At 48.0% G+C, this 26,246-nt stretch overlaps 1 protein-coding gene across 2 annotated transcripts in view; it reads left to right on the top strand.

The window, feature by feature from the left end:
• PDK2 (pyruvate dehydrogenase kinase 2) overlaps positions 1-26,246 on the top strand; it is a 33,338-nt gene that overhangs the window by 309 nt on the left and 6,783 nt on the right. For both annotated transcript variants that reach the window (XR_014783834.1, XM_084804775.1), the window contains exons 2-10: positions 6,925-7,066; positions 11,622-11,693; positions 13,363-13,547; positions 13,810-13,899; positions 15,543-15,620; positions 18,626-18,702; positions 21,187-21,285; positions 24,389-24,496; positions 25,425-25,538. Coding sequence is in view for 1 of the 2 variants with exons in the window: in XM_084804775.1 (XP_084660901.1) it covers positions 6,925-7,066; positions 11,622-11,693; positions 13,363-13,547; positions 13,810-13,899; positions 15,543-15,620; positions 18,626-18,702; positions 21,187-21,285; positions 24,389-24,496; positions 25,425-25,538 (965 nt within the window). In the remaining variant the exon portion in view is untranslated. The remainder of the gene's footprint in view (positions 1-6,924; positions 7,067-11,621; positions 11,694-13,362; positions 13,548-13,809; positions 13,900-15,542; positions 15,621-18,625; positions 18,703-21,186; positions 21,286-24,388; positions 24,497-25,424; positions 25,539-26,246) is intronic.

Below are 26,246 nucleotides of genomic sequence, written 5' to 3'. Positions count from 1 at the left end.
CCGCGCCCCGCGCCGGGCGGGCGCCGTGGCGGCGGCGGCGGCCGAGGAAGCCGCCCCGGCCCTCGGCGGAGCGGCCCCCGAGGCGGCGGGGCCCCTCCGCCGTGGCGCCTCGCATGGGGCGGGCGGCGCTTTCCCTCCCCCTGCGGCGCTGCCGGCGCCCTTGGCCGCGAGTAAGCCACAGGAGCCGCGGCAAGGTCGGGATGCGCACGAGCTGGAGAGGGGTCGGAGGAGGGCAGCGAAGATGCCCCGGGCCTGGCGGCAGAGCCCCGCGAGGGGAGGCTGACAGAGCCGGGCAGGTTGAGCCTCGAGCAGGGATGGCTGAGGGAGGCGGGGTAGCGCTCCGCAGGGACTTGAAAGGCTGCCGCAGGGAGGAGGGCCGGGGCCTCTTCTCCATCGCCCCGGAGCGCAGGACGCGGGATAATGGGCCCAAGTGACGGGAAGCCGGGTTCCGGCTGGGCATCAGGAGAAACGTCCTGACTGTTAGAGCAATACGGCAGTGGAACCGATGACCCAGGGAGGTGGTGGGCTCTCCCACGCTGGAGGCCTTCAAGACCAGTCTGTCGGGGATGCTCTGACTTGGACTCCTGCACTGAGCAGGGGGTTGGACTCGATGGCCTTGTGGGCCCCTTCCAACCCTACTGTTCTATGATTCTAAAACCAAACTGTTTTGCAGTTGCAATCCTGTACAGGTCTGTGCAGAAGTAAGCCCCATCGAGTTCGGTGGGGCTTGCTCCGAGGTAAGTGTGTAGAGGATTGCAGGCTTGTTTGCATTTTAAATATATATTTATATATAGAGAGAGAGACTTTTAAAAAAACAAAATAACAATCAACAGAACTTCACTCGATCGTACTCTGGATCCCTATAATGATTCAGTGAATCATTAAATATACACACACACACACACACACACACACGTCATTGTCATTAACAGATGCAGATTTCTGCTGATGAAGGTGGAAGCCGAAACGTTTTGTTAGTTAAATTGAAATCTCTTGTTTGTTATCACAATTACCTACGTATGTGTATATTATTTGGGTGCTCTGTTTAGAAAGGCAAGACGTTAATTGTGGATGGAGGGCCACAGGCCAAGATGCTGCTGGACTCCAACTCCCATCACCCCTGACCATTGGCCATGCTGCCTGGGGCAGATAGGAGTTGGCGTAGAATGGCATCAGGAAGGCCTCAGTTCCGCACCCCTGATGGAAATAAGAAATAAAATAAAACGGACTGGCCGCTTCCCCTCTAGCTCATAACCAGATTAGATGGCCACTTGTCCTGTCACTTCCCTAATCTAGGTAAAGCAAGCCGCCACCACTGTGTCTGAGAATTTCCACAGGATATATTTTTTTTAAAGTCCTGTGCTGCCTGCAAAGATTAAAACAGTGCATATCTACTCAGAATTAAGTCCCACTGAATTGAATGGGACTGGATGTGCATATAGGGTTGCAGCCGATCAGATCTGTTGTGGCGTTCTTTTTCGTGGCCTGTCTGAAGCTCGCTTCATCTGATGCATGACATGTTTTCCTCAGGCGGCATATTATTTATATAAATTATGTGGGTGTAGAGGTGGGAGGGAATGGAAACAAGTGGAACCGAGAAGCCATGAAGTGCAACAGGCTGTGACATTTCTATGCAAATCTGAAACGAATGCCAGGTCAGCACAGTGGCCAGTGATGGGGCTTCTTCTCTGGAATTTCTTTCCAGGTAAATGTGTTGCTTCACTGTCCTCAGTGTATCCACAGTAACCAGGTGAATAGAGTTATGACCTCAGATCTTTAGTCTGGCTCTCCAAACGTGTCCTATTTATCTGTGGAGGAATGTTCCATAGCCTTAACTAACAGTCTCTTCCCTCCTGTTTGTGTCTCGGGGACGGGGGTATGGGGGCCCAGGTGAGGAAGGCAGGCAAATCTAAGTTAACCGGCTGCTTTGCATGCCCAAGGCCCTAGGTTCTATTCCTGGCATCTCCATTTAAAAGGCAGAGGGAGCAGGAGATGGGAGAGACTTCTGCCTGAGACCCTGCCTGGAACTTCCTGGACTTCTTGAAAGGTTGTCTGGCATTCTCCTTTGTGGGTCACTCCTGCCCCCACAGGTGCAACTCTGTTCACCAAAAACTGGGCTTTCTATTTCCATATAGGAGCCCCAGGGGAGTATCATAGAATCATCATAGAATAGTAGAGTTGGAAGGGGACTATAAGAGTAGTGGCTAGAGTGTTGGCTGTAGATCAGGGAGATGGAGGTTCAGATTCTTCCTATTCTAATGTGAAGTAGGCATTGAGCCAGGCTTTCTCTCTCAGCCCAGCCTACCTCATAGGGTTGCTGTGAGAGTAAAATGGATGGTGGTGGTAACATGCACACTGCCCCTGAGCTCCTTGGAGAAAAGGCGGAATATTGTGGCCGTCCAGATGTTTGGGCTACATTGCCCATCCAGCATGGCCAATGATCAAGAATGATGGGAGCTGTAGCCCTCTGGATGTTTTAGCCTACAAGTTGCCCACCCGTGCTGACCATAGATACTCACTTGGGTACCATAGATACTTACTGCCAGCTTCCAGCTAATCCAAGGGTGGAGAACCTTCAGTCCTCTGGCTGTTGGTGAACTCCAAATCCCATCAGCCTCAGCCAGCATGGCCAATAGTTAGGGATGATGGAAGATGAAGTACAGCAGGGTCACAGGGTCATCACCTCTATAATCCATAGCCATGGTTCTGAGAGCTCTATGAGCAACAGAAAGTTTTACATTCTGTGAATCAGTAGGAGGTAACCTAGTTCTCTCCAGTAGTTTTGGACGACCACAATCCCTGACCATTAGCCATGCTGGCTCAGGCTTATGGGACTTGGTAGTCTAAAACTTCTGGTGGTCAGCACAGGTTGCCTACCCCTGCAGTAAACAGTTCCCACTACACAAGCTTGGGGGGTGGGCAGGATAGGGGTCCCTATGGAGTAAATATATCTGGGTTTGCATGTTGCTGCATACAGCCCCCTGCCCCAAATCAACTGGCTGCTGGTACAGCAGTTCCTTCTACCGAAACCTGTGTCTATTGTCATATATTCTTACTGCTGGTAAGTAACCCAAATCAGAAACAAAAGCATACACCAGGGGTGGGGAAACTCGCTTTCCAGATGTTAGACTACAACTCCCACCATCCCTGACCATTAGCCATGCTGGCTGGGGCTGATGGAATCTGGAGTCCACCAACATCTGGAGGACTACAGGTTGCCCACCCGTGGCATATACTGTCCCTCTGTCCATAAGGTAGGGAGCCAAACGCCTGGCCCTAAACCCGTCAGGTAAGGCCAGCCAAGTTCTGTTCGCCTTCCCATAAAGCCCTTCCTGCTAGATTTTGCTGTCTGCCTATCTGGGTGACTATCACCCCCCCGTTCCTCCCCCCCCCCAACATTTTTAAGTGTTAGTATAGCAGGGAGTCAAAGATACAGAGCGTGGGGAAAATAAGATTCATGGGGGTGGGAGGCAGTTGCAGATGAAAAGTGCTCTCTTGAATCGCAAAGGGGCTGCGTAGTCTTGCTGGGCTTATGCTGCTGCATTGGGAGGAGGGAGTTCGCGATGTCCTCTGAAGGATATGAAGGACAACCGGTGCTGATTGGAGGATCTGCAGCGTCAGAGGGGATTAAAGAGCCTCCCCCCCCCACATCCCTGCTGTACTCCCTCCCCCCCCCCCGCCCACTTTTCCTGCAGTGCTTGTTTTATCCAAAGTGTAATGATCTTGCCTGATGCTCTTTCCAAACCCTGGTGCTAAATAAAGAAATCCGGGATCTTTGCCTGGTGTTGTTGATGAAAGGACACCCCCACCCCTGTATGGTCCGGGAGGGTTTTTCTCTCCACTCTGACCCGTTTCCTGTGGCCACTGGTATGGCTTGGGTTACCTCTTGGCAGGTTTGCCTTACTGGAGAGTATGGATAAAAGGGGTGGTGGGAAAAACCTAGAAGCTGCCTGAGACGTCATTTTGGCTGTGCATGGCTCAGTCTGCCTTCTCTTGCACACCCTCGCTGGCTGTGTCCTCACTCTACAGCTCCGTTCCTGCCCCGCGCCAAGGTGACCAAGGCTCACCCGCCGGTGAGCACTCCTGCCTCGTCACCTCCCTTTCAGACAGCCCCAGTGACTTCCACGCCAGCTTCGGCAGCGAATGTTCGTCGTTTCCATACCGTTTGCAGTGCCACATCCTGTTTGTCTAGAAGACGTGCCCTGCTTCTCAACTGTTTCAGTTTCTAGAACGAAAGGTGGCCAGGGCTCAGGACCTGCTTGGAAATAACAGCCTCTGCTCTTGTGTGCTTTGGGACGAAACTGGCTTTTCATCAGTTCTTCCTCTTGCCTGCGTTATAGTGGTTTCTATTGTTCTAAGCACTGAGGACCTTTGTAAAATAAGCAGGATGTTTTCGTTTTATACTCAGCCAGTCTTCCCCAACCTGGTGCCCTCTGGATGTTTTGGACTACAGCTGCTAGCGTTCCTGACCATTGGCCATGCTGGCGGGGGCTGATGAGAGTTGTAGCCAAACCATCCGGAGCATAGGAAGCTGCCTTAGACTGAGTCAGACCATGGGTCCATCTAGCCCAGTGTTGTCGATACTGACTGGCAGCGGCTCTGCAGGATTTCAGGCAGGAGTTTTTTCCCGCCCTACCTGGAGATGCCGGGGTTCAAACCTGGGACCTTCCGCATGCAAAGCAGGTGGTCTACCACTGAGCTGCAGCCCCTCTCCTCTCAAGGGTGCCAGGTTTGGGAACGTTTTGATCAAACATAGAAATGTAACAAATAAATGGAGAAAATGCAAACACTGAGAAGATATATCAGTAACTAGATAATAATGAATAGTTGAAATGGGCCACAATAATAACTGGAAGAAGAATAAATAAAGAAGAGCAGTTATAAAGAGCCCTGAGAGCTTCGACTATTGGGTAACAAATGTAACAAAAATGTAACAAAAAAATAAATAATGAACATGTATTTCAAAGCTGAGTTCCGACAATGAAAAGAGATTCTAGGCTAAGGCCTAGTGTGCATGTGAAGGATTAAGGGCGCAATCCTATGCATCTTTAGACAGGGAAAAGGCCTACAACTCCCAGCATTCCCCAGCCAGCCATGATGGCTGGGGAATGCTGGGAGTTGTAGGCCTTTTCTCTGTCTAAACATGCATAAGATTGCGTTGTAAGATAGTGCTCTGTCTCACTGTTCCCGCACTGTATCCTCTTCCCCACCCCTATAATGGTTATTCTGTATTCTCTTCCATTGAGGAAGGGGACATGAAGTGTCTTGAAATCAGAAATGACCATTGACATGGGTTTTCTAGAAATTATTGGACTGGAAAAAAAAGAATCGAATTCTGAGATGCCTTAAATTGGGGGTAGGCTGAAGGTAGCTCTGTACCGGTAGATCTCCATGTGATTTGCGGTAAATTGGCAAGAGCCTCTGACTCTCAATTAACATTGAAAGTTAGAAAATCTCTTCCATGGCTGGGCTTGTGCTTATATCTTAGCCTCAGTGTTTTTAATCTGTAACACGGGACTATTAATTGGCTCCCTTTGGCCAGGTCTTTGCACAGCTCTGCTGGTGGCTTATTTTTTTGTGTTAGAATCCCTAATCTATAGTAGCTGGGATGTCGTTTTGTAATTGTAGACACAGGGTTTGATTTATGGGGTGCAATAGGTAATTGACTTCATTCTCTCCCCCCCTTTCACTATTTTGCATCTGGCTCTGATTAGTGGACCTTGGGGTTCTAGTAAAAAGCAAAGTACACGCCCAAAGTCTGCCAATTCCTGCCCTAAATAGAACATGCATTTAGCATGTTTTTTAAGCCTTCTATTTAGTAAGGAAAACGAAAAAGATCCCATATTGATTTTGTGTCCCAGCAGCCTGAAATCAAAGTGAAATATTTGATTAGGGGGAGGATTAAATAAAGATATTTGATGTGTTTGAAATGTTATATTCAAACAAATTCAAAGCTTTATGTAGAAATTATTTTTACTGGAATACTTGTAAAACTGTAAAGACAATAGGAGGTACTTCCCTTACATTGTCTGTTTACAAATCAGTAAAACTCTCGCACACTTTCCTTGGAATTATCACCTGAAAACCGTGCCCAACTTGCCTAACATTGCATTGATTTCATTGTTACTAATGAATTTTATACAAACAAACAATGTTTAGAAATGGGGAATTTTTCCATTTTGAAAAATGTTCTGCCCCACCCAATTAGAAATAACATTTGACAGATACTGGGAATCCTGTAACTGGGCAACAGGGGTCAGATGTGTGGGTGGGGTGGGGGAACGAATGGACTTGGTGGCTGCCATAGTGGAAGACATATGCTGGATAGAGAAACTCCCACTCTTGACTACTTGAATCCCATTTAGCTCCCTTTTGATTTCTTAGCCTTGAGCAGAAAGTATAATCTCTCTCTCACACACACACACACACACACACACACCCACCCACCCCCTTTTCAGGTTCTCTATAGTCAGGAGGTCTAGTAACTTGCTCTAAAAAATGCAGACTCTGTTGCTGTCTCTTCAGCGATCACAGTCTGTGTTCTGTATTGTATTCTACTTAGCAAAACCAACAAGAAGTCCTGTAGCACCTTAAATACTAACACATTTAGAGAGGCCTGAGCTTTTGTAGATGAGAACCTTTTCCATCATTGTGTGAAGAGGGAGATGAAGCTGTGTGTGTTGAGTAGTTGCAATACGCTGCTTCTTGGACCCACAGTTACTTACAGGAGGTAAATCTTATAAAGTGGGAGTCTTAAACATTATCCTCTGATTCTGCTGTCCCTGTGGAGGTTTACAGGAGCTTGTAATAACCTTCCTGCATTGCTCTTGGGGACAGGTCACATTAACTGGTGTAACCCTCACCGTGGGGCATGCAAGACCATCTAATGGTGAAGTGTATCCTTTTCCTCCTTTCTCTTTTAAGGATCCAGCAATGCCTGTGAGAAGACCTCCTTCACTTTTCTCCGCCAAGAACTTCCCGTCCGGCTGGCCAACATCATGAAGGAGATCAATCTTCTCCCGGATCGCGTGCTGAGCACCCCGTCTGTTCAGCTGGTGCAGAGTTGGTGGGTTCCTGTCCCGCTCCCCTCCCCTCCCATGGGTTTGCCCGAGAATTGTGGATTGAGCTCCTCCCACCCAAGGGCGAAATGTTATTTTGCTGTCAAATTCTGCAAACTGCTAAAAGCGTATGCCATTCTGTAGCGTTTTAAAGATGGACGGGAACTCACGGGATTGTCTAGTTCAGCCCCTGTGACCAGACATCTTAGGCCTTGTTTCATTTCCAGAACAGCAAACAGGGTGGTAAAGCTGTGTCTTGGTGGGATCACTTGGCTGTACAGCGGGAAGGGCTGTACCTCAGTGGCAGAGCTCCTGCTTTGCACACAGAAGGTCCCAGGTTCGATCCCCAGCATCTGCTGGTAGGGCTGGAAGAATTCCTGCCTGAAATCCTGGAGAGCTGCTGCCAGCCAGTGTTGACAGTACTGAGCTAGACAGACCAGTAGTTTGACTCACTATAAGGCAGCGTCCTGTGTTCCTCCAGAGTGCAGACGGGGGCTCGAGTGATGGAATGCTGCTCCATCCAAAAATATTTCCCTACACCCAGAAAACTAGCATGTCAGGAAAAAGACTAGGCTAGAACCTTTCTGTCTGACATTTAGGACCAAACTAGCAGAGGGGGACCTGAGCCCCTGGAGAGCCTTGCTCGTCTAGGTCCTTTAACCTGAGGATCAATAATACTGCTCCCGCACTTGAATGTTTGCTTTCTAAGAACTGTATAGATCAAGGGTGCAAACCCTTGGGCCAAGGGGCTAAATCTGACCCTTGGTGGGCCCCAATCCAGGTCTATGGGGTGGTCCCCAAAAGGCCATCATCCCTTCCCCCCAACTACTGATAGTTTCCTGGCTTTTCTTCACCCCGGCCCCCTTTTCTAAAAGGTTAAGTTGCCTCTCCCAAGGCTGAGTTACTGGCAGTAAAAGTTTTCAACTAAAATATGCTGGTGTGTTTGGTTTTTGGCCCTGCCCCTTTTGCTTTTGGCCCCACCTACCTCTCCGCCTCTGGAATGCACTCCTCCGCCCCCCTTGTGTCAAATTGGTACAGGGGGGTGAGGAACAATGGTGATGCTTAACTGTGCATTTCCCTGTCTCTTCGAGTGACTGAGTTCCTTGTTCTCCCCCTCTCCCTCTCTCTGAAGATCTGAAGGTGCCACCCTTGCTAGGTTTTGGTATTAGCATTCAAAGCGAGATGGTTGTGGAGGAGGCAGAACAAATCCGAAATGGCCCTTTAAGACGCCGCTGTGAACTTTGTCCTACTTTGGGGAAGTGCGTGACTGGGCCTGTTTGTTTACTGCGCTCCAGATCTCTCCATACTTTCCCCCCTCCACATCCCTTTACGGTTGCTGGAGAAACGCCGCATGGGAAGCGCAGGCCGCGATTTCTGCCGCGGAGCTAAGAGCCAAGTTAATTGTTACAAAGTCCTAGTCCCCCCTTCCCCCGTCATTAACCCAGCCAGCTTTGAAACATGGTTGTTTCTCTGTTAGCTCCAGTTCCTACAGGAAAGGTTGGCCTCTGCAGCCTACAGATGTTTCTTCCTTCACTTGAGGTCATATAGACATAGCAGTTTCCTTTCACAGAACCCTTCATGTACTTTGAGTCCTATATATGTTGCCATTGGGGTCCAATACCACAGGGGTGGGCATAAAGTAGATCTCCAGATGTTTTGGACTTCAACTCCCAGTGTTCCTGACTATTGGCCATACTGGCAGGGGCTTCTGGGAGTTGAAGCCCAAAACATCTGGAGATCTAGTTTATGCCCACCCTTGCAATACCAGAGAGGTAATCTCTCTGCATTACCAGAGAGGTACTCACATGTGTGTGTAAATACACACACACACGTGTCTTGTGACAGTGTAAAGATTGACTGATTGTATTTTATTTATTTATTGCATTAGGATGATTCCTTTTGGCCAAAGCACTTGTGGTGGTTTATGGCTTTAAAATACTTTTTCCAAAAAAGTTACAAAAGATAAAAAAGCAGAATTGCCTCAAGTCAGTGACTATCTCTTCAGGAGCTGATGGCTACCCTCCTGTACTCTGGGTTTCTTTCTTCTGCCTTCACCTCAGGGCACATAGTGGTTTTTAGGTAGCCGTGGGGAAGGGGGTGTCCAAAAAGTTTTTCTCCAGCCATTGTTGGTCTCTTCCAGACTTGATACGAGCTTCCTGGCTTTAGCAGTGCCATTTATTCTGGTATAAACTTACATGGACTGAAGCCCATGTCATCAGCAGTGTGAGATGATATCCTTGGTTGGCCGAGGAGAGCCTGCCAGTGTGTGAAATTGCTAGAACTGGAATTTCTTCCCCTGTCCTCTGCTTTTTGTTCCACCTAGCCTGATGAAGAGTTCTGGAGAACTCAAAAGCTTGCACAATTATGTGGAACTTTGGTTGGTCCTAATCAAGGTGTTGCTCAACTGCGGATTTGGGATTTTATTTTCTCATGGACTGGCACAGCTACCATTGTTTTGTTTAGAATTTATCAGCAAGTTTGATTAGACTTCTTTAGGATTCAGTCAGCACCAAGGCTTTCTCTCCTGGTGCATTGTCAAATTATCACAGCAAAGCTAGGAAGATAGTGGTTATAACAGAGGGACTGTCGTAAGCAGTCCCTCTGCTTATTTTTAAAAATTTGGGCTTTGCATAGAAATGCTTCTTTCTTGCGTGTCGTGGCCTTTGGACCTCACTGTTTGCGCGTCGTGTTCCCCCTTCTTATAGCCATTTACATGTATTACCTGCCTACTGAGGACAAAATATAATGTATCCAGTGAAGTGGGCTCTCTGGTCCATAAAAGGTTATGCCATAATAAATCTGATAGTGTTTTAAAGTGCCGCAAGACCAGCCTTCTGCAACCAGGCACCCTCTAGATGTGCTGGGTTACAGCTTCCATCATCCCCCAGCCAGCATAGCCAGTGGCCATGCAGTCTGGGGATGATGGCCGGTTGTAGTCTAGAGGGAATCAGGTTGAGGAAGGTGGCAGAAGTCTGAAACATCTCAAGGGCATCAGGTTGGGGAAAGTTGAACTCAACTGTTTTTAATCGGGTGATGGCCCTAATGATTTCATTAAAAAAAAATAAATGCACCACTTCTCCGCTATCAGTAATGCCCAGAGATTGAGTGGAAATACATCTCTTGTATAATGTAACTGAAATGTCGCCATCCTAGGTGGTGCTCATAAACAGTAATGTTTGCCCCATTCCCTGTCAAAGACAGGAGTGCTAGAGCAGTGGTCTCCAAAGTGGGGTGCGCAAGACGATCCATTGGGGTACACAAGCCACCTGATAATTGGGCAGCCTCCTGCGTCCCCGACAAGCTGCCATTGTGTGCAATGATGGTGCCAGCAGAGGCAGCAGGATGGGACCGGGACGGGAGCCGAGAGGGAAGCCCGTGGCATTTCTCCCTCGGCTCCAGTCCTATCCTGCCTCTGCTGCGGCCACCGAGAGCAACTCCGCCAGTCTCTGCCAGGCATGGCAGAGGAAGGCCCAGTTGCTTGCTCGGCCGTGGCACCGGAGTAGCTGCCATCCTGCTGAAGGACAGCAAATTTGTTCCAAATGTGCTGACCTTTTCTGTGAAGACAAGTGGCTGTCAGTAGTGTGCTACCTAGTAGGTATTTTTTGAAAAAATAAACACACTTAATCTGTCCCTTCAAGGTAAAGGTGATGTTTTAACAATGAGTGAGAAAGTAACTTCTTTTCAAAAGGAGCTCATGCTACGGAGAGAGCATTTTGAAAATGGATGTTTGGAAACATTTCCATCAGTATGTGATTTTGTTGCCGAAAACGATGAACGCGTGTCATCTATAAAAACTCTCATATCTGCACACTTTAAAAACTTGGAAACGGAATTTTCTGACCTCTGTATAAATCTTCCAAATGAAGGGTTTGAATGGGTTTTAAACCCATTTGTTAAAAATGTAAAAATGCAACACCTTCTGATTAGTTTGCAAGATCAACTGATTGACATCAGGAAAGATGAAAATTACTAGCTGAATCTCAACAAAAAACTTTGCATAATTGGTGGATGGGATTGAAAAATGAGTGTTACTATGTAGTAAGTGCAGCCAAAGATGCACTTCTTCCATTTGGACCTACGTATCTTTGGGAGGTGTCTTTTGTTTTAGTGGTGACAGCCATTAAAACCAAGTATTGAAATAAACTGAACTTAGAACCAGACCTTCGAATCGCTGTATCACAAAGTGTTAAACCAAGATTTTCAAAAATAATGATGCGTATTCAGTCACATTGCTCTCACTAAAAAAAATTATTATTAATATTTTTAATTGAGAGCAAAAAGGTTTTTTGTACCATTTATGAATAAAATAAATTATTTTAAAAATATTATTTATTTCATCTTTATCTCATCCTTTTTAAATGTCTCTTTTGGGGTACGTTTTATAATGTACATAATATATTAGTACAGTAGTACATGTACATCATTTATAAATAAATGCACATATATTGGTGGTGCGTGCTCAAAACCTTTTTACTTATAGGGGTGTGCATTCAAAATAGTTAGGGGCCCCTGTGCTGGAGTACAGGCAGCTTTCACACTCTTCTTCTCTCTTCCTTCCACCAGGTATGTGCAGAGCTTGCTGGACATCATGGTGTTCCTGGATAAGGACCCTGAGGACCAAGGGACCCTGGGACAGTGAGTTTGGGCTTCAGGGACTGCGGAGCACTCTTGCGCAAGGAGCCCATCTCCTAGCACAGGGGTGGAGAAGCTCTTTCAGCCTGAGGGCTGAATTCCATTTCTGAGAAGCTCTCGGGGGCCGCGTTCCAGTGGTGGGCAGGAACAAAGGCAAAAGGGGTGGGGCCAAAATAGGAAACATACCAGCCCGTTGTAGCTTAAAGCACTTGCTGCCACAAACTGAGCCTTAGGAGAGGCAGGTCAACCTTTTAGAATTGGGGGGGGGGGGAACTACACAAAATGATTGGTGGCTGGAGGAAAGTGAGTGGGGCCAGATTGGCTCCCCTGGAGGGCTAGATTAGACCCCCGGGCCTAAGGTTCCCCATCCCCTGTCATAGTGTCTTTGAGGCTCCCTTCTTATGTGACATCTTCCCTACACAGTCAACATGACACCGATCATCATGTGCAATCCACATCCACAGAAGCCATTATGTGCGAGTTGCCTGTTTTGGAGACCCAGCCCACAGCTGGATTGCATCCCATAGCTGCCTCACCTTCTTGGCTGTGGAAGAAGCTCCCTGCCCATTTCCCATTTCTGCCATGGATGGGCATTCCCTCAAGGGCCCTCATGGGCAGGAGACCCATGACCACACCATGGCAGCGACACCAGAGCACACAGGTTTCACTGGCAGACTGGATGTCTGCTGCTTACCTGTGAGGCACCTGCACCTCCACCCCTGCGAGGTAGGGCAGGCTGCCAGACACACACTTTCCCGTTCTGCTGCAGTGCCGCTGCCGTCCATGCCAATAACCCTTTGCCACACATGGACCATTCAGAATTATGGTTTATACTTATGGAGAATGGAAGCTTTTCTACAGCTTCCTTTAATCTCCCTGAACTAGGTCAGCACGTTTGCCAAATAGTCCAGCACGTGAGTAAGACCAACCTTAAGCCAGGCAAAAAAATGTAATCAAGTCCAGTTTCCAATTGACTATATGTATTTAAGAACCGAGAGAGAGAGAGCGTTTCGAGAGAGAGAGAGTGTTTCAGAAATGGTCAGTTGCTTTTAAAAAGGAAATTGAAACACAGCATCAACTAGCTAAGGCGTTACTTAGGAAAACCTCAAAGTGATCTTGCATTACCAAAGCCGCTTAGCAGGGGCAGGTGGGGGACACCCAGGACTCTGCAGTGGGAATGAGTCTGGTCTTGGCTATTTGCTGGCAGCTTGAAGACAAAGCCAGACATTAATCTCAGGGTTTGTCTCATTAGCAAAGAGGGTTTGGTGATGCAAACTGACCAGCCCATAGCCTGAAGCAACTTGAACATACATCTTCCAGGTGATTCCTGCATGCACCTTGTAAAGCAGCCTCCTCCAACCTGGCGCTCCTCGGATGTTTTGGACTACAAATCCCATCACCCCCAGCCAACAGGGCAGATGGTCAGGGATGATGGGAGTTGCAGTCTGCAACATCTGGAGAGTGCCAGATTGGGAAAGACTGTTGTAAAGGGGTGTGTGTGAGGGGAAGGAGTTGCCTTCGGATGTGTAGTAATGTAGATTTTGGTACTTACAGATGTCTACTCGTGTCTAGGCGTGTCTTTTGGGCAGGGATGTGTTGTAGGAAGGAGGGGGAAAGGCCAGCTTTGTCATATGGCCATTTGGGGTTTTTCTGAAGCCCTGTCTCCTCCCAGGTTCACGAATGCCCTGGTCACAATCCGCAACCGTCACAACGACGTGGTCCCTACCATGGCCCAGGGAGTGATCGAATACAAGGAGGCTTATGGGGACGACCCTGTTTCCAACCAGAACATCCAGTACTTCCTGGACCGCTTCTACCTTAGCCGCATCTCCATCCGCATGCTGATCAACCAGCACAGTGAGTGACCGAACCACCTTGAATCTGCCTTCCTGGTCTCCCCCAGCTATCTTCCTGGTCTGTAGCAGCGTGGCAGTCATTTCTGTTTGCAATTCCTTGGTGTGCAACGCCACGTTGAAAATATGTACTATGGGAATGGTAGCTCTCCCGGCACACACACAGGTCCTGATGCTCCGCCCACGCCTGCCCTGGCAAACTGCAGGCGATTGTAACGCCCTGTGCTGTTTTTCCTGCCTTCATTTGCACCTCCCTTTCCCCGCAGCCTTGATCTTTGATGGCAGCACCAACCCGGCCCATCCCAAGCACATCGGCAGCATCGATCCCCACTGCAACGTCTCGGACGTGGTCAGAGGTCAGTGGATTCCTATGATCTGTGCCTGACGCGGCAGCATCTCTTCCCCTCCTCTGTGCTCCTGGTTTTTCTGTTGCAGGATTCTTCTTTCGTAGGAGCCCCGCATTCGCAGAGGATGGAGAAAAGGCCCCCAGCAAAATTGGAAGGATTTGGGATCAGGGACTTGATATCCAGTGGGTGGGCTGGGGGGGTGGGAACAGATCGTGCCTGGTAAGTGTGGGTGTTGACATGGTTCCCCCCACCCCTACCCCCATTACCTTGGTTAGAATATTTTTTTAATTGTAAAGGATTAATATAAGCTGTGCTAATGGCCACTGGCTCAGAAGGCTTGAAAAGTCAATTCGGTGAATTCATGGAGAATAAGCCAATCAATGGCTATTAGCCAACAGCTCACACAGCCTTCTCCATCCCGGCGCCCCCCAGATGTGTTGGACTGCATCATTCCCAGCCAGCAGGGCCAATGGCAAAATGGAACCTCCAGGTTTAGAGGCAGTACACCGGCGTGGGTGGGGGGCAAACAAAAGGGGAGGCCTGTTTGCCTTCGTGCCCCATTTGTGGGATTCATGGAAGCATCTGTCTGGCCCCTGTTGGAAACAAGATGCTGGGCCAGGTGTGCCTTTGGCCTGATCTAGCTGGGCTCCTCTTAAACTGGAAACTCCAAGGAGCTTATTCACGTTTTCCCTCCTCGACACGGGAACACATACATAATCAAGCCTTGTTCTGCCTGTCTGCCATTGCAGGACAAACACAACACAGACCCTTCCTTGGCAGTAGCACAGGCAGTGAAGGCTGGAGGGCCTCTCTGCAGCATTTCCCAAGGAGAAGTGGGGAAAAGATCACATATGCACGATTCCTCTCTCTGCTGTAGTCAGCCCTTGCAGCCAATGGGCTATTCTCTCATAGTCCTCCTTGGCTGAACTGGGTGTTCCCAAAGCAGTTCCAACTTATTCTGATCATTTCTTACCATGTTCGTCATCAGGTGCCTAAAATTTTCTAAGCACTGTACAGATATTGGAAGAGAAGACAGGCCCTGCCTGCAGGCTCACAATCCAATAGACATGATATAAAAGGAAGAAGGAATGGGGAGGAAAGAGGAAAGCAAGCATTGGAGTAGCTGCTCCTTCTCTGGCTGGTGGATGGGGACAAGTTGGTCAGAGTTCTAGGTGTTTTTTCTGGCAGGAAAGAGAGAAGCAAGTTCTCTGCAGCTGCTGCTTCTCTGGCTGATGGGTGGCTTGGTCTTCCCCTTGCTATGATCTTCTTTTGTGGCAGGGAAGACAGACACCCAATGGTGCTTGGTCCAACAGCCAGTGGATGAGGCCGGTGTATGCTTCCCTTCTGCTCTGCAGTTCCAGGGCAACCATGAACTGGAGCAGGGAGAGAAGGCTGGTTCCATGCTGGTAAAGTAGCAGACATGGCCTCAGCCCTGTTAGTTGCTCTGGGAAGGTGGGGCCAGAAGGTGAAGATGATACAAATCCTCCTTCACCCTCTCTCACAGCCGTTGCTCCTGCTAATTTCTATGAGTTTACAGTAAACCATCACTGTGTGGATTACAAGAAGCTGACCTCTCTCAAGAAGAGAACACGTGCCGTGTTCCTGTGGTAACGCACGTTTTGTGTTTTTTTCCTTCTTCCTACTTGCTCCAGATGCTTATGACATGGCCAAGCTGCTGTGTGACAAATACTACTTGGCTTCTCCAGACCTGGAGATCCAGGAGGTGAATGGTGAGTTCTGCAGGGGCCAAAGCAGAAGTGGGGAACCTTGAAAGAGGCGTGGGTGCTTGCGAGGGCGGTGGGGCGAGCATAGGCCAAGAGATGGCAGGCCTTGAGTGAGCGAGGGGCAGGCAGGGCTCCTCCGCCTCCCCTCCCACAAATCCAGGGTACGTGTGCATGAGGATCATAGCCAGTGGATGTGGCTGCGTGCAAGAGAGAGAGAAAATGAGAAACTATCTGACACTCAGCTCCACTTAATTAGAATTTGCCAGTATGGATTTCAGTTTCTAGCCTGTCCCATCCTTCAGGGCTTAAGGAATGTCAACAATAAATTGAACAGTGCAAATGTATGTATTACATTTCAATCCTGCCCTTTCTCCAGTGAGGTCAGTGTGATGTACGTGGTTCTCCCTCCACTCCTCATTTTATCCTCACAACAACCCTGCGAGGTAGGTTAGGCTGAAAGGTGGTGACTGGCCAAAGATCACACAGTGTGTGTTAAGGCTGAGTGGGGACATCAGATATCGAGCTGTAACACTGCATTCACTTAGTTAAGTGCTGTACTATTGTTAATCCCATTCCCAGGAGACCAGTGAAGGAGATCTCTGACCTGATGTTGAAAGAGCCCAGACCCATCCCAGGTGCCCATGGTAGAAGTGAAGCTTGAATCAATTCGGTCTCTGAGGTCAAAGTCCATCTCCAGTCACTCATATTGACTCTTGCTACTGTTTTATAACTAAAGTAGTTTAGAGTTCCCAAAATGCTTTACAAGTTTTCTCGTTTATTAATAATCAAAGATCTAGTAGTTATGGGCTGTTCTTTTCGACCCCTTAATAAAAATTCAGTGCCATCTGCCAGCTTCATCCCAGCTTCTGAAACCTAGCCCCAAATGAAAATATTTTTATATTATTGGGGGGATGGGGGAGGTAGATTACAGTGTGTGAGTGAGAGAGAGAGAGAGAGAGAGGGAGAATTGACAATGTTCCACCATTTATATTTAATTGGGTAGCTACAGGGTTTAAAATATTTAAATATTAAAGTTAAAATATTTTACTTGTGGATGGATATATGGTCATCTCATTTCCACTGTTTGGGTGGGCAGTCTCTACAAGAATGGTGTCTCATATCTATAACGTTTTGTTACACTTACAACACGTTGAGAGTCTGTTTCATGTTGGAGAGTATTCTGTCCTTTTGGGTTTGGCAGACTTGAATGCTTTCTCTCAGGGCCTCCCTTTTAAAAGGGCTTTAAAAAAAAAAGGGCAAGCTCCATCATTTGAGCTTTCAGGGCGACGGTCAGCCTCATTCATATTTCCCCCTTTTAATTCAGCCACTGGAACAAGACCTCACCCGTGGCCTAGTAAGTAGCAAAGTAATAATGTGACAAGCAGCAGTCATAGAGTTAGTGTTGTGGCTTGGCAGCAAAAGCTTTGCTAGAACCCTGGCTTCCTTCCTTGTGGTCTTTTCTCGCCTCGCCTTTGGAAACAAATGAAAGCGGCCCCCGTGCCTTTAACAGCAGCATCGCCTGGAGAATTCAACAAGTCCAGCTGTTTACATCAGAATGTTGTCATTAGTGGAAAATTAGGTTGGATTATTATCCCTCTCTCTTTCATCAAGGCTTGGGGGAGTTTACAGCATTTCCAAGCCTCAAAAATGTTCAGGTGAACTCTAAGAGGGGAACCCTGTTAGCATCTCAGGTGCCTTTATTCAAAACCCAGCCATTAAAAGCCAAGGAACTGGTTATTGAACACAAAGAGGTTCAACTTCTTCCAAATTGTCTTTGCCCCTTAGCTCATACCACCTATGACTCATGGAAGGAGCTTGGCTTTCCCCACCTCACTGTCTCACCCACAGTGGTCCCAACTCAGCCAGCCAGCTCAACCCCTTCTATTGTGGGGGTGACTGACTGTCATGGGACCCACCTCTCCCCACCACCACCACCAAACAGGATAATCCTATTTGTGTCGGATAGGTCTGTCAAGGGCTATTAGCTGTGATGGCTCAATAGAACCTCCACTCTCAAACGCTGTTAATTCTGAAGCCAGAAGAATGGTTGCATTCTCTTGTCAGATATGTTTGCATATTCCCCCATCCCCTGCCACTTTGTACCCACTGCATGTTCTGAATATTTTGTAGGAACTGGGAACTCCATAGGAGCATTTGAGGTTGCAGAAGTGGGAAATGACCCCGTGGAGGGGCAATGGAGCTAAAAAAAAAAATTCATAGAGTGTGAAGGATTTGGGAAGTGCGATAGAAAAGCAGCCTAACATGGTGTCAGGATGTGTAAAGCAGCCTTCCCCCACCTGGTGCCCTCCAGATGTGTTGGATTACAACTCCCATCATTCCCAGCCAGCATGGCCAATGGCTTAGTTGAGTGGCTGAGGCCCCCTGTCTTTTTGGCATAAAGGAGTCTGGGTATGGTTTTGCTGGGGACAGGAGGGTCCAGGCACCTAACTTTTTCGATGTGCTCTTGAACGTAGATCTTAAAGTCTGTATTGATAAATAGTGCTTCTGAAAATGGCCAATAGTCCTGCTGTCTGGGAATGATGGGAGTTGCAATCCAACACATCTGGAGGACACCAGATTGGGGAAGGCTGATGTAAAGCCTGATGTAGAGCTCACCCAAGGAAGATTTTGAGGGCTCCCAGCCAATCAGGGAGCCAAGCATGGGAGCCAGGGGAATGCCTGTGGGGACCAGGGAAATGTGAGGAAGCTGTGCTGCTTTCAAGGCCTTCTGTGCTTAGTTGAGTGGCTTTTGGCATGGAGGAATCTGGGTGTGATCTCACTGGGGGAGGTGCCAGGCTTCTACACTTTCCGATATGATCTTGAACATGGATCTTAAAACCTGTGTTGATAAATAATATTTCAGAAAATTAGTCCTCTGTTCAGTTGTAAGCAGGTAAATGGAACTGGGAGCATGGGCGTCTTGCATGTGGTGGGCTGGTAGATGGGGCCAGAAAATAGTCCCAAAATAATGATTAGTGTGCTCTTAACGATGTCTCTTCTCCTGCTTCTAGCTAACCAGTCGGACCAGTCCATCCACATGGTCTACGTCCCATCTCACTTGTACCACATGCTCTTTGAGCTCTTCAAGGTAATTCTCCCCCAGAGTCTGTCTTGGTCACTTCTCCTGACATTGCAGTCCAGCCAAGAAATCATCACTCTAACTTGGGGTCAAATGTTGGGGCAGGCGAGGGGAGCGATACTCAATCCTGATGGAGAAGGGCGTGACGCTTAAGCGAAAGTTCCGTGAGAAGGTTCTTTCCCTGCAGACACAGAAGGTCGCAGCTGCGTGGTCAAGCTCTTGACTGTTTTCCCAAATACATTTGGCATGTTTGCAGCAGAGGTGGGCTCTCTGCCAACAGCAGTCAGGTGCTCCAAGGCTAAGTAGGCCAGATTCTGATAGCTGCAGGGGAGCCACTCGAAAGCTTGCCAGCTTGTGCAAGTGACAGCATATGGTAGGGTTGGGCAACTTGTGGCCCTCCAGCTGTTTTGGCCTGCAACTCCCATCATCCCTCACCATTGGCTATGCTGACTAGAGCTGATGGGAGTTGTTGGCCAAAGCATCTGGAGGGCTACAGGTTGCCCACCCCTGGGCTATGGGAAGAGAAACCCTCTCTAGCCTCTGACCAGGGGATTAAGCTGGAACGACAACCCACCTCATCCCCCAGATTTTCAGCCTCAGATTGCTGATTCTTATGTAGCTCAAATGGTACCATCCATGCACAAGAGGGAGATAACGTCAGATTTGAGGGAACCCCAAAGTTTTGCAGACATATGATTTTTCCCCAGACAGTTTTTTGTAAGGAGGTGGGCCTCCAGAAAGAGCTCAGTGAGGACTGAGCATGCTCAGTTGCCGCAGAATACCGAGTGTCTGTTGGCAGAAAAAAATGGACATTTGGAGGGAGGGGATAGGGCGGGAATGGAACCGAGTATTGTGGACAAGGGCATGGCTGTCTGGAACGCTGAACAGGAGCAGTCCATACTGCCACATTTTGTTGCAGGTCCCACTTGTCTCCCCTATGCCTGCACTTTGGAAAACTCGTGTGTGGGATTTTGTGGGACTGGGAGCAAAAGGGGAAGACAAAGAATAGTAATATTATTCCCCCCTGTTATCTGTGGGTAAGTGAGTGATTAGAAATGTATCTCTTATAAGAAGAAAATACCTTCATAGATTCCTGGGAGGGAGTGCAGCTCAGTGGTAGAGCACCTGATTTCCATGCAGTAGGCTCCAGGTTCGATCCCTGGCATCTCCAGCTAGGGCTAGGAAGGAATTCTGCCTGAACCCCTGGAGAGCTGCTACCAGTCAGGGTTGACAGTACTGGGCTAGATGGACCAAGGATCTGACTCCGTATAAGCAGCTTCCTATGTTCCTATTCCCTGTCTTGTGGAAGGGATAGAAATGTTATCCCTATGCATTTGGTGAAGACAGTTACCTGAGGCTTCGGGGAGTGAGTGTGGTGACTGTGTGGGTTTCCCACTTGGGGCTCAAATGACATTGCTCACTTGTGTGATTTCCCCCTACAGTGTATTTTAAATATAAAGCTGCTTTGGAGGCTACGGGGATGTGGGGGTGGGTGGGAAAAGGGGCACTTAAGCCTTTCCCTTCCTCTCTTTTATCCACTCCAAATCCCATCACCTCCCACCTGTGAGGGATTTCCTCCATGCAATTTTGAGTGGGTATGAAAGCAGCTGCGGGGGGGGGGGGAGTTCTGATAAATAAACAGCAATGGAAAGGGCTAAACTGCCCCCCCCCACTGTTATTCCCATTCTTGATTGCTGTCTACAAGACTGCTTTGTATTGAAAACAAACAAAACAGTCGTGGTACAGCCCTGAACAGAGTTAAGTCTTAGTAAACTTTTCAGTTAAGAAGCAGGCACACAGAGGATTCGAGTCTTCTATTTATGGCTGCAAGGCACAATGCCCAGATATCCAGTGGAATCCTAGGCCCTTCGTGCCTATTTGAGTTACCCTGTGTGAACATTCAAAATGAGAAGTGAGCACGTGGGTTTCTGGCTGGGATAAAAATGGCAGACCGTTGTGATGCTTCACAATATTGCCCCAGAGGGCAGGGCAAGAACCAATGGATGGAAATTGCAGAGGAGCAGATTTCAGCTAAACATTAGGAGAGTGGTCAGATCTGTTCAAGAGTGGAACAGAATGCCTCGGAGGGTGCCAGGCTGTCTTTCACTGGAGGTATTAAAGCAGAGGCTGGATGACCATCTGTCCGGGATGCTGTACTTGTGTCCTGTATTGTAGATCCTACATTGCAATCCTACATTGAGCAGGGAGTTGAACTAGATCAGGGTGGGCAGCTTGTGGCCCTCCAGATGTTTTGGCCTACAACTCCCATCAGCCCTCACCATTGGGTGTACTGGCTAGGGCCGATGGGAGTTGTAGGCCAAAACATCTGGAGGGGCACAAGCTACCCACCTTTGGACTAGATGATTTCCAGGATCCCTTTCAACTCTGTGATCCATACCTACAGGAAGCAAGCAAGCATGTGAAGGACAAGGGAGGTTGGATTAGGTAGGCTGTCCGGGGACACCATTCTGACCTTCTTACATTGTCTTCCAGAATGCCATGAGAGCCACTGTAGAAAGCCACGAGTCCAGTCTCACATTGCCACCCATCAAAGTGATGGTGTCCTTGGGGCAAGAGGATCTCTCCGTCCGGGTAAGTGAGGTGGCGGGAAGGAGGAATGGGGGAAGCATGCCAGCCAGCAGCTCTAACTACTTTGGCCTTGCCAGTCAGTGAAGGTTCTCCTTTAAGAATATCCAGTCGGATGGCTAACTTTCACAGACTCCCCGATTTCATATTCAAAATCCAGAACATTCAAGATGAAGCTGGACATCCACCTGCCAGGGATGCTCTGACTTGGATCCCTGCACTGAGCAGGGGGTTGGACTCGATGGTCTTATAGGCTTCTTCCAACGCTACTATTCTATGATTCTATGAACATGGGTAGAGAAGGCCTTCCCAGCTAGCCAGTTCTGCTTCAGTCCTAAGCATGCATTGAAAGTGTGGGGAAAGAAATACACCCACTGAACCATGCGCTAATCGTGGTCGTATGGCGGTAGGGCTTCAGGGTTCCAAGCAGTAACCAGACTACATTTAATCTCAAATATGCGCCCAAGGTCAAATGTCATGGTCAGATTTTCCCATGAGTTTTTGATAACCGGTTCTTGGGGCAGATTAAAGGAGGTTGCTTCCATTTATCCCCTGCCCTCTATCTTGATCTCATCCCCGCCTTCCCCCCCCAGTCCATCTCCAGAAGGTACGTCTGTCAATTCATCCCACTGCCTCAGTGAAACTGCTTGCTTTGTTAATTATTTATATCAGAAAATGTATATATGTTTTCATTCTTAAAAAAAAACACACCAGAGTGGTTATATGCATGGAGATAGAAAAAGGCTAGAGTAATGCAAAGCCTGAATGACCAGTAAAAATTGAAAGCCACCTTTGACAATGGTTTGGTGTGGGCGCAGTACGAGCTTCTGTGTCATGTAGTATCTCTGTGATGAAAACCGTATATTCTTTGCATCAGAAGTTAGACTGGAAAGCTGGGTCTGTTTTAGACTAGAAGTGCCAAGAACTGGGGATGGTGTGTGTGAAGGAATGGAACTGTTCAGACGTTCTGTATTTTTCTTAGTTAAAGATTGGCTGTGGAGTTTAGAGGCTGTCCTTACCAGGGGGCTCAAAAAGTCATAGAAGGTTCAGTTGCGTCTGGCACAGGGAACTATAACCTAAGGTGGGGGGCGAGGGAGAACCCTAGTTACTGTGGGAACCAGAAACTTGGCAAAATCCTACTGCTCTTCTGATTAGCTAAGAAGTTTGGAGGAGGTGGAGTTAGAATAGCATGTATAAATCAAACTGGCAAGGAGACAATAAGTCAGTTCAAGAACTGAAAATCAGAGGAAAGGAGCCAAGACAGAGAGTGTCGCAAGGGACCCAGACTCCACGGATGAAATAATTTGAGATGAAACCAAGAAGAATGGAAGCTGCACTGCCAGAAAGGACTAAGATGATCTGAAAGAAATTAATTATTGCTAGGACTTGGCTTAAGTAGGGAAACTGTCAAGGTTTAAATGGATGTTGTCGTCCGTTCGTCCCCCCCCCCCCCCCGTGTTATTTTCATAGCTTAATTGCTGTTATGGTTAACTGCTAGAACTATTTTAAAATCTGAGTTTTGTAAGAATGTTTACCAAATGTTAGATATTACAAATATTAGAAAACAAGCTGTTGCTGCTTTTCAAAACCTTTAGTTAAAAACTAATTTTGTTGGTGGTTTACCTTGGCCTGCTGCCTTGGGGGTTTTTTTCACCCCACTCCCAATTGCCTTCCCACTCTTCTCAGTACAGTGAGTTGTCTGGGTTGGTAAGGGAGTCCATTGCAGACCTCAGAGTCATAAAGGATAAAGGCTCAGCATCAGAGGACAAAGGGCTGTTTCAGTGGAAGCAGCCAGGAAAAATAAACCCATTCATTTGGTTGCTACAGGGGGGACCTGAGGAGGACAAGGGCAAAGAGAAGGCCAAGTTAGCTGGTTTGTGCGCCTCTCCCCCCTCTCACAATGCAGGCTACAGCTTGTGTCACGACAGTGAGTGACTTTGGTCTTTTTTTAAAAAAAAATCTCTCTGGTTATACATTGGGAGAATTAAAATTCACAAGATGAAAATATTACATCCACTCTCCTGGAAAAGTGACACAGTGCGACCCACCCATGTAATTTCAGCAATTTCCACCCATGTCGTGGGATGTGATTCCAGCGTCATTCATCCATCCACTTTATTTATATCCTGCCCTTTCTTCAAGAAACTCAGGGCAGCATGAATAGCTCTCCCCTTCCCCCATTTTATCCTCATATCAGCCCTGTGCAATAGGTCAGCCTGAGAGATAGTGACTGGCCCAAAGAAGGTCACCCAGCGAGCTTCACGACTGAATGGGGATTTGAACCTGGGTCACCTCACTACACCACATTGGCTCTCCTTGGCTCATCACTGACTCCCTATCCAGTTAACCATAGTGAGCTAAGAAGCCCTGAAGATCCCCTCTCTTGATCTACATTGGCTGCTAAAAGCTGGTGTTGATATTGGGATGCCCTTGTATCCAGTGGGGAGGACACCTACCCACTCACCCACATCTAGGGTGGCCAAGCATTGCAAATAAAGAAAGGACAGTGATTTGCAAAAAAGTGTGGATATTGTAATTTATATGTAGAGATACTAATGTAGAAATCATGACTATGACCTGGTTCTCACGACACACCGGGCTCACCATGGGTTTTTTAACCCACGATGAGCCATGGCATGTGCCAGGCCCCATTTTGAATATGGAAGCCCCGATGGGGTTGCAGCATGTCGTGTCAACCCGGCCATCAGGGGTTGTTTGAGGGTTTGGTGTAGGGCCATGCGAGAGTTGTTTAACCCTCGAATAACACCCGACGGCTGGGTTCACACAACGTGCTGCAGCCCCATCAGGGCTTCCATACTCAAAATGGGGCCTGGCATGAACCAGGCCTGTATCTCCCCACAGCGGGGAAGACTGTGATCTGGTGAGCTGTGTGCCTGTTCAGTCTGCTGTCCAGATGCAAACTCTTGATGGGCCGCTTTAAGACCACTGGCTGCTCTCCCTTCCAATGGTTCTTTTATCTTTACACTGAACTTGGATTGTTCAGCCCTTCAAATCGAAGACACCTTCGAACAGCGGATTGTCCTCTCTAAAGTAGGACACATGGCCACCCCATCTCTGTTGATGGTACTTTTCTTCTATCTCTGAGCAGATGAGCGACCGAGGAGGCGGAGTCCCCCTCCGCAAGATCGAACGACTCTTCAGCTACCTGTATTCCACAGCACCCAAACCAGAGCTGGGCACTGGTGGGACGCCCCTGGTATGCATTGTTAACTGGGCCAGTTGGGGTTAGGCTGTCTGAAGTCACAATTGGCATTTTAAAACTATTTCTGCGAGGAGATGGGGGAAGTCATACCAGCTGGCTTCAGACTGGTTTGCATTTGAAGTGAAAATGTGCCCTAACATCTGTCCTGCTTAGCATATGTGGGGAACTGGTAGAACTTGGCCACTGGAAACCTCTGCTTCTCCTGGCTGGAAAAGCCAGTGCAGGACTGGGGCAGGAGGTGAAAGAACATCAAGGGGGCAAAGCAGGGGTGAGGTGTGAGATCCACGATCGGATTTCTTGACTTTAAAGCAGCTGGTAGGGCAGGATGACTCTTGATTTATTATTTATTAATGTCATTTATTTATTATTAAAGTTGCGATTAGAGCAGCATTTTGGGGGGAGGGGATGCCCAACCCTTTCTCCCTGTGCCATTTTCCTGATTTCCTGAACCTGCAATTAGCCATGTTGTGGAAAAGAATACAAGTATCTGTGTTTTCCTCAGGTTTGGAAGGCAATTTAGATCAGGAAATCTAAAGTGGCATGGAGGGGGAAGGGGGTAAACATCCCCTCCCACATCACTACTGCTTGAATCAAACTCAGAATCTCCTCCCCCCACCCCCACTTTAAAGTATTAAAAAAAAAAAAAAAAAAACGGCCAGAAGATCCACTCACAACTCTCTCCCATGTCATGTCTGTTTTGGCTAACAATATCCTTTCTGATTGGGGGCCAGGAAGCCTGGTGGTGGGGAGAGCAGGTCACAGACATCATAAGGGAGAACCTTTAGGAAGGATTTGATAGCTGACTTGTACAAGGAATGCACAAAGTTGCTCTTGGTATGTAACAGGATGCCAACTGGGTTGCAGAGAGATATACAACCAGTCATGATCTTTCCCTCTGTCCTTTCCCTCTCGCTAATGCCAGGCTGGCTTTGGCTACGGACTGCCTATTTCCAGACTCTATGCCAAGTACTTCCAAGGTGACCTTCAGCTCTTCTCCATGGAGGGTTTTGGGACAGATGCTGTCATCTATTTGAAGGTGAGTTGGTCTCTTCTCCCCCCCCACCCCCAAACTAGGACTGAATTCCTGCTCTGACTGCTGACTTAGTTTCTTCATATCTACTGACTCCCCTAGAAAATGTTCCTTTGCCACTTCCCGGAAGACATAGGTTCATACTTTGAATTTAAACAGGCTTTCTTTCATGGACTTCCTCGCAGGAGGTTAGGGATGTCTGTTTCAGATCAATTCCACTTTATTAGAGGGGGTGGGCTTTGGGGTAGCTAATGTGAGCCACGGTTGTGAATTCTAGCTTGCGCCCATTCAGTCTCATGTTCCTGAGGTGGTTTGCTTTGGCTAGACACAAATGCGGAGAGTCCACTAAAGACATCAACAGGGTCACTGTCCTGTAGTATTCTAGAGTGGGGAGGGAATCTGTCTTTCCATTGGCTGACAGACTCGGTACTGCTGCTCCGTGGAATCCTTTCTCACTTGTGAGATTGATTGTCCAGTTAATAGCAGATCTTTGGACACAGGATTTTTAACTTTTCTTCTTATTGCCAGTCAGTGGCCAGCTTCAGACAGCCAAGAGGTATGGGGGCACACCAAGGATTTGTCTGCAGAGTGAAAACACAAGGTTTCTTTAAAAAAAAAAACTCTGAACCTTCATTGTTCAAATCTCCCCCCCCCCTTTTTTTTTTTTTAAAGTTAGGTTTTGAAGCAAATTTCTTTTTAAGGCTGCATCCTGTC

This window comes from Heloderma suspectum, chromosome 6 (assembly GCF_057233095.1).
Source record: "Heloderma suspectum isolate Gila_16-S chromosome 6, 16-S_ref, whole genome shotgun sequence".
Classification (NCBI taxonomy): domain Eukaryota; kingdom Metazoa; phylum Chordata; class Lepidosauria; order Squamata; family Helodermatidae; genus Heloderma; species Heloderma suspectum.
This window is presented reverse-complemented; position numbering and strand designations above follow the sequence as displayed.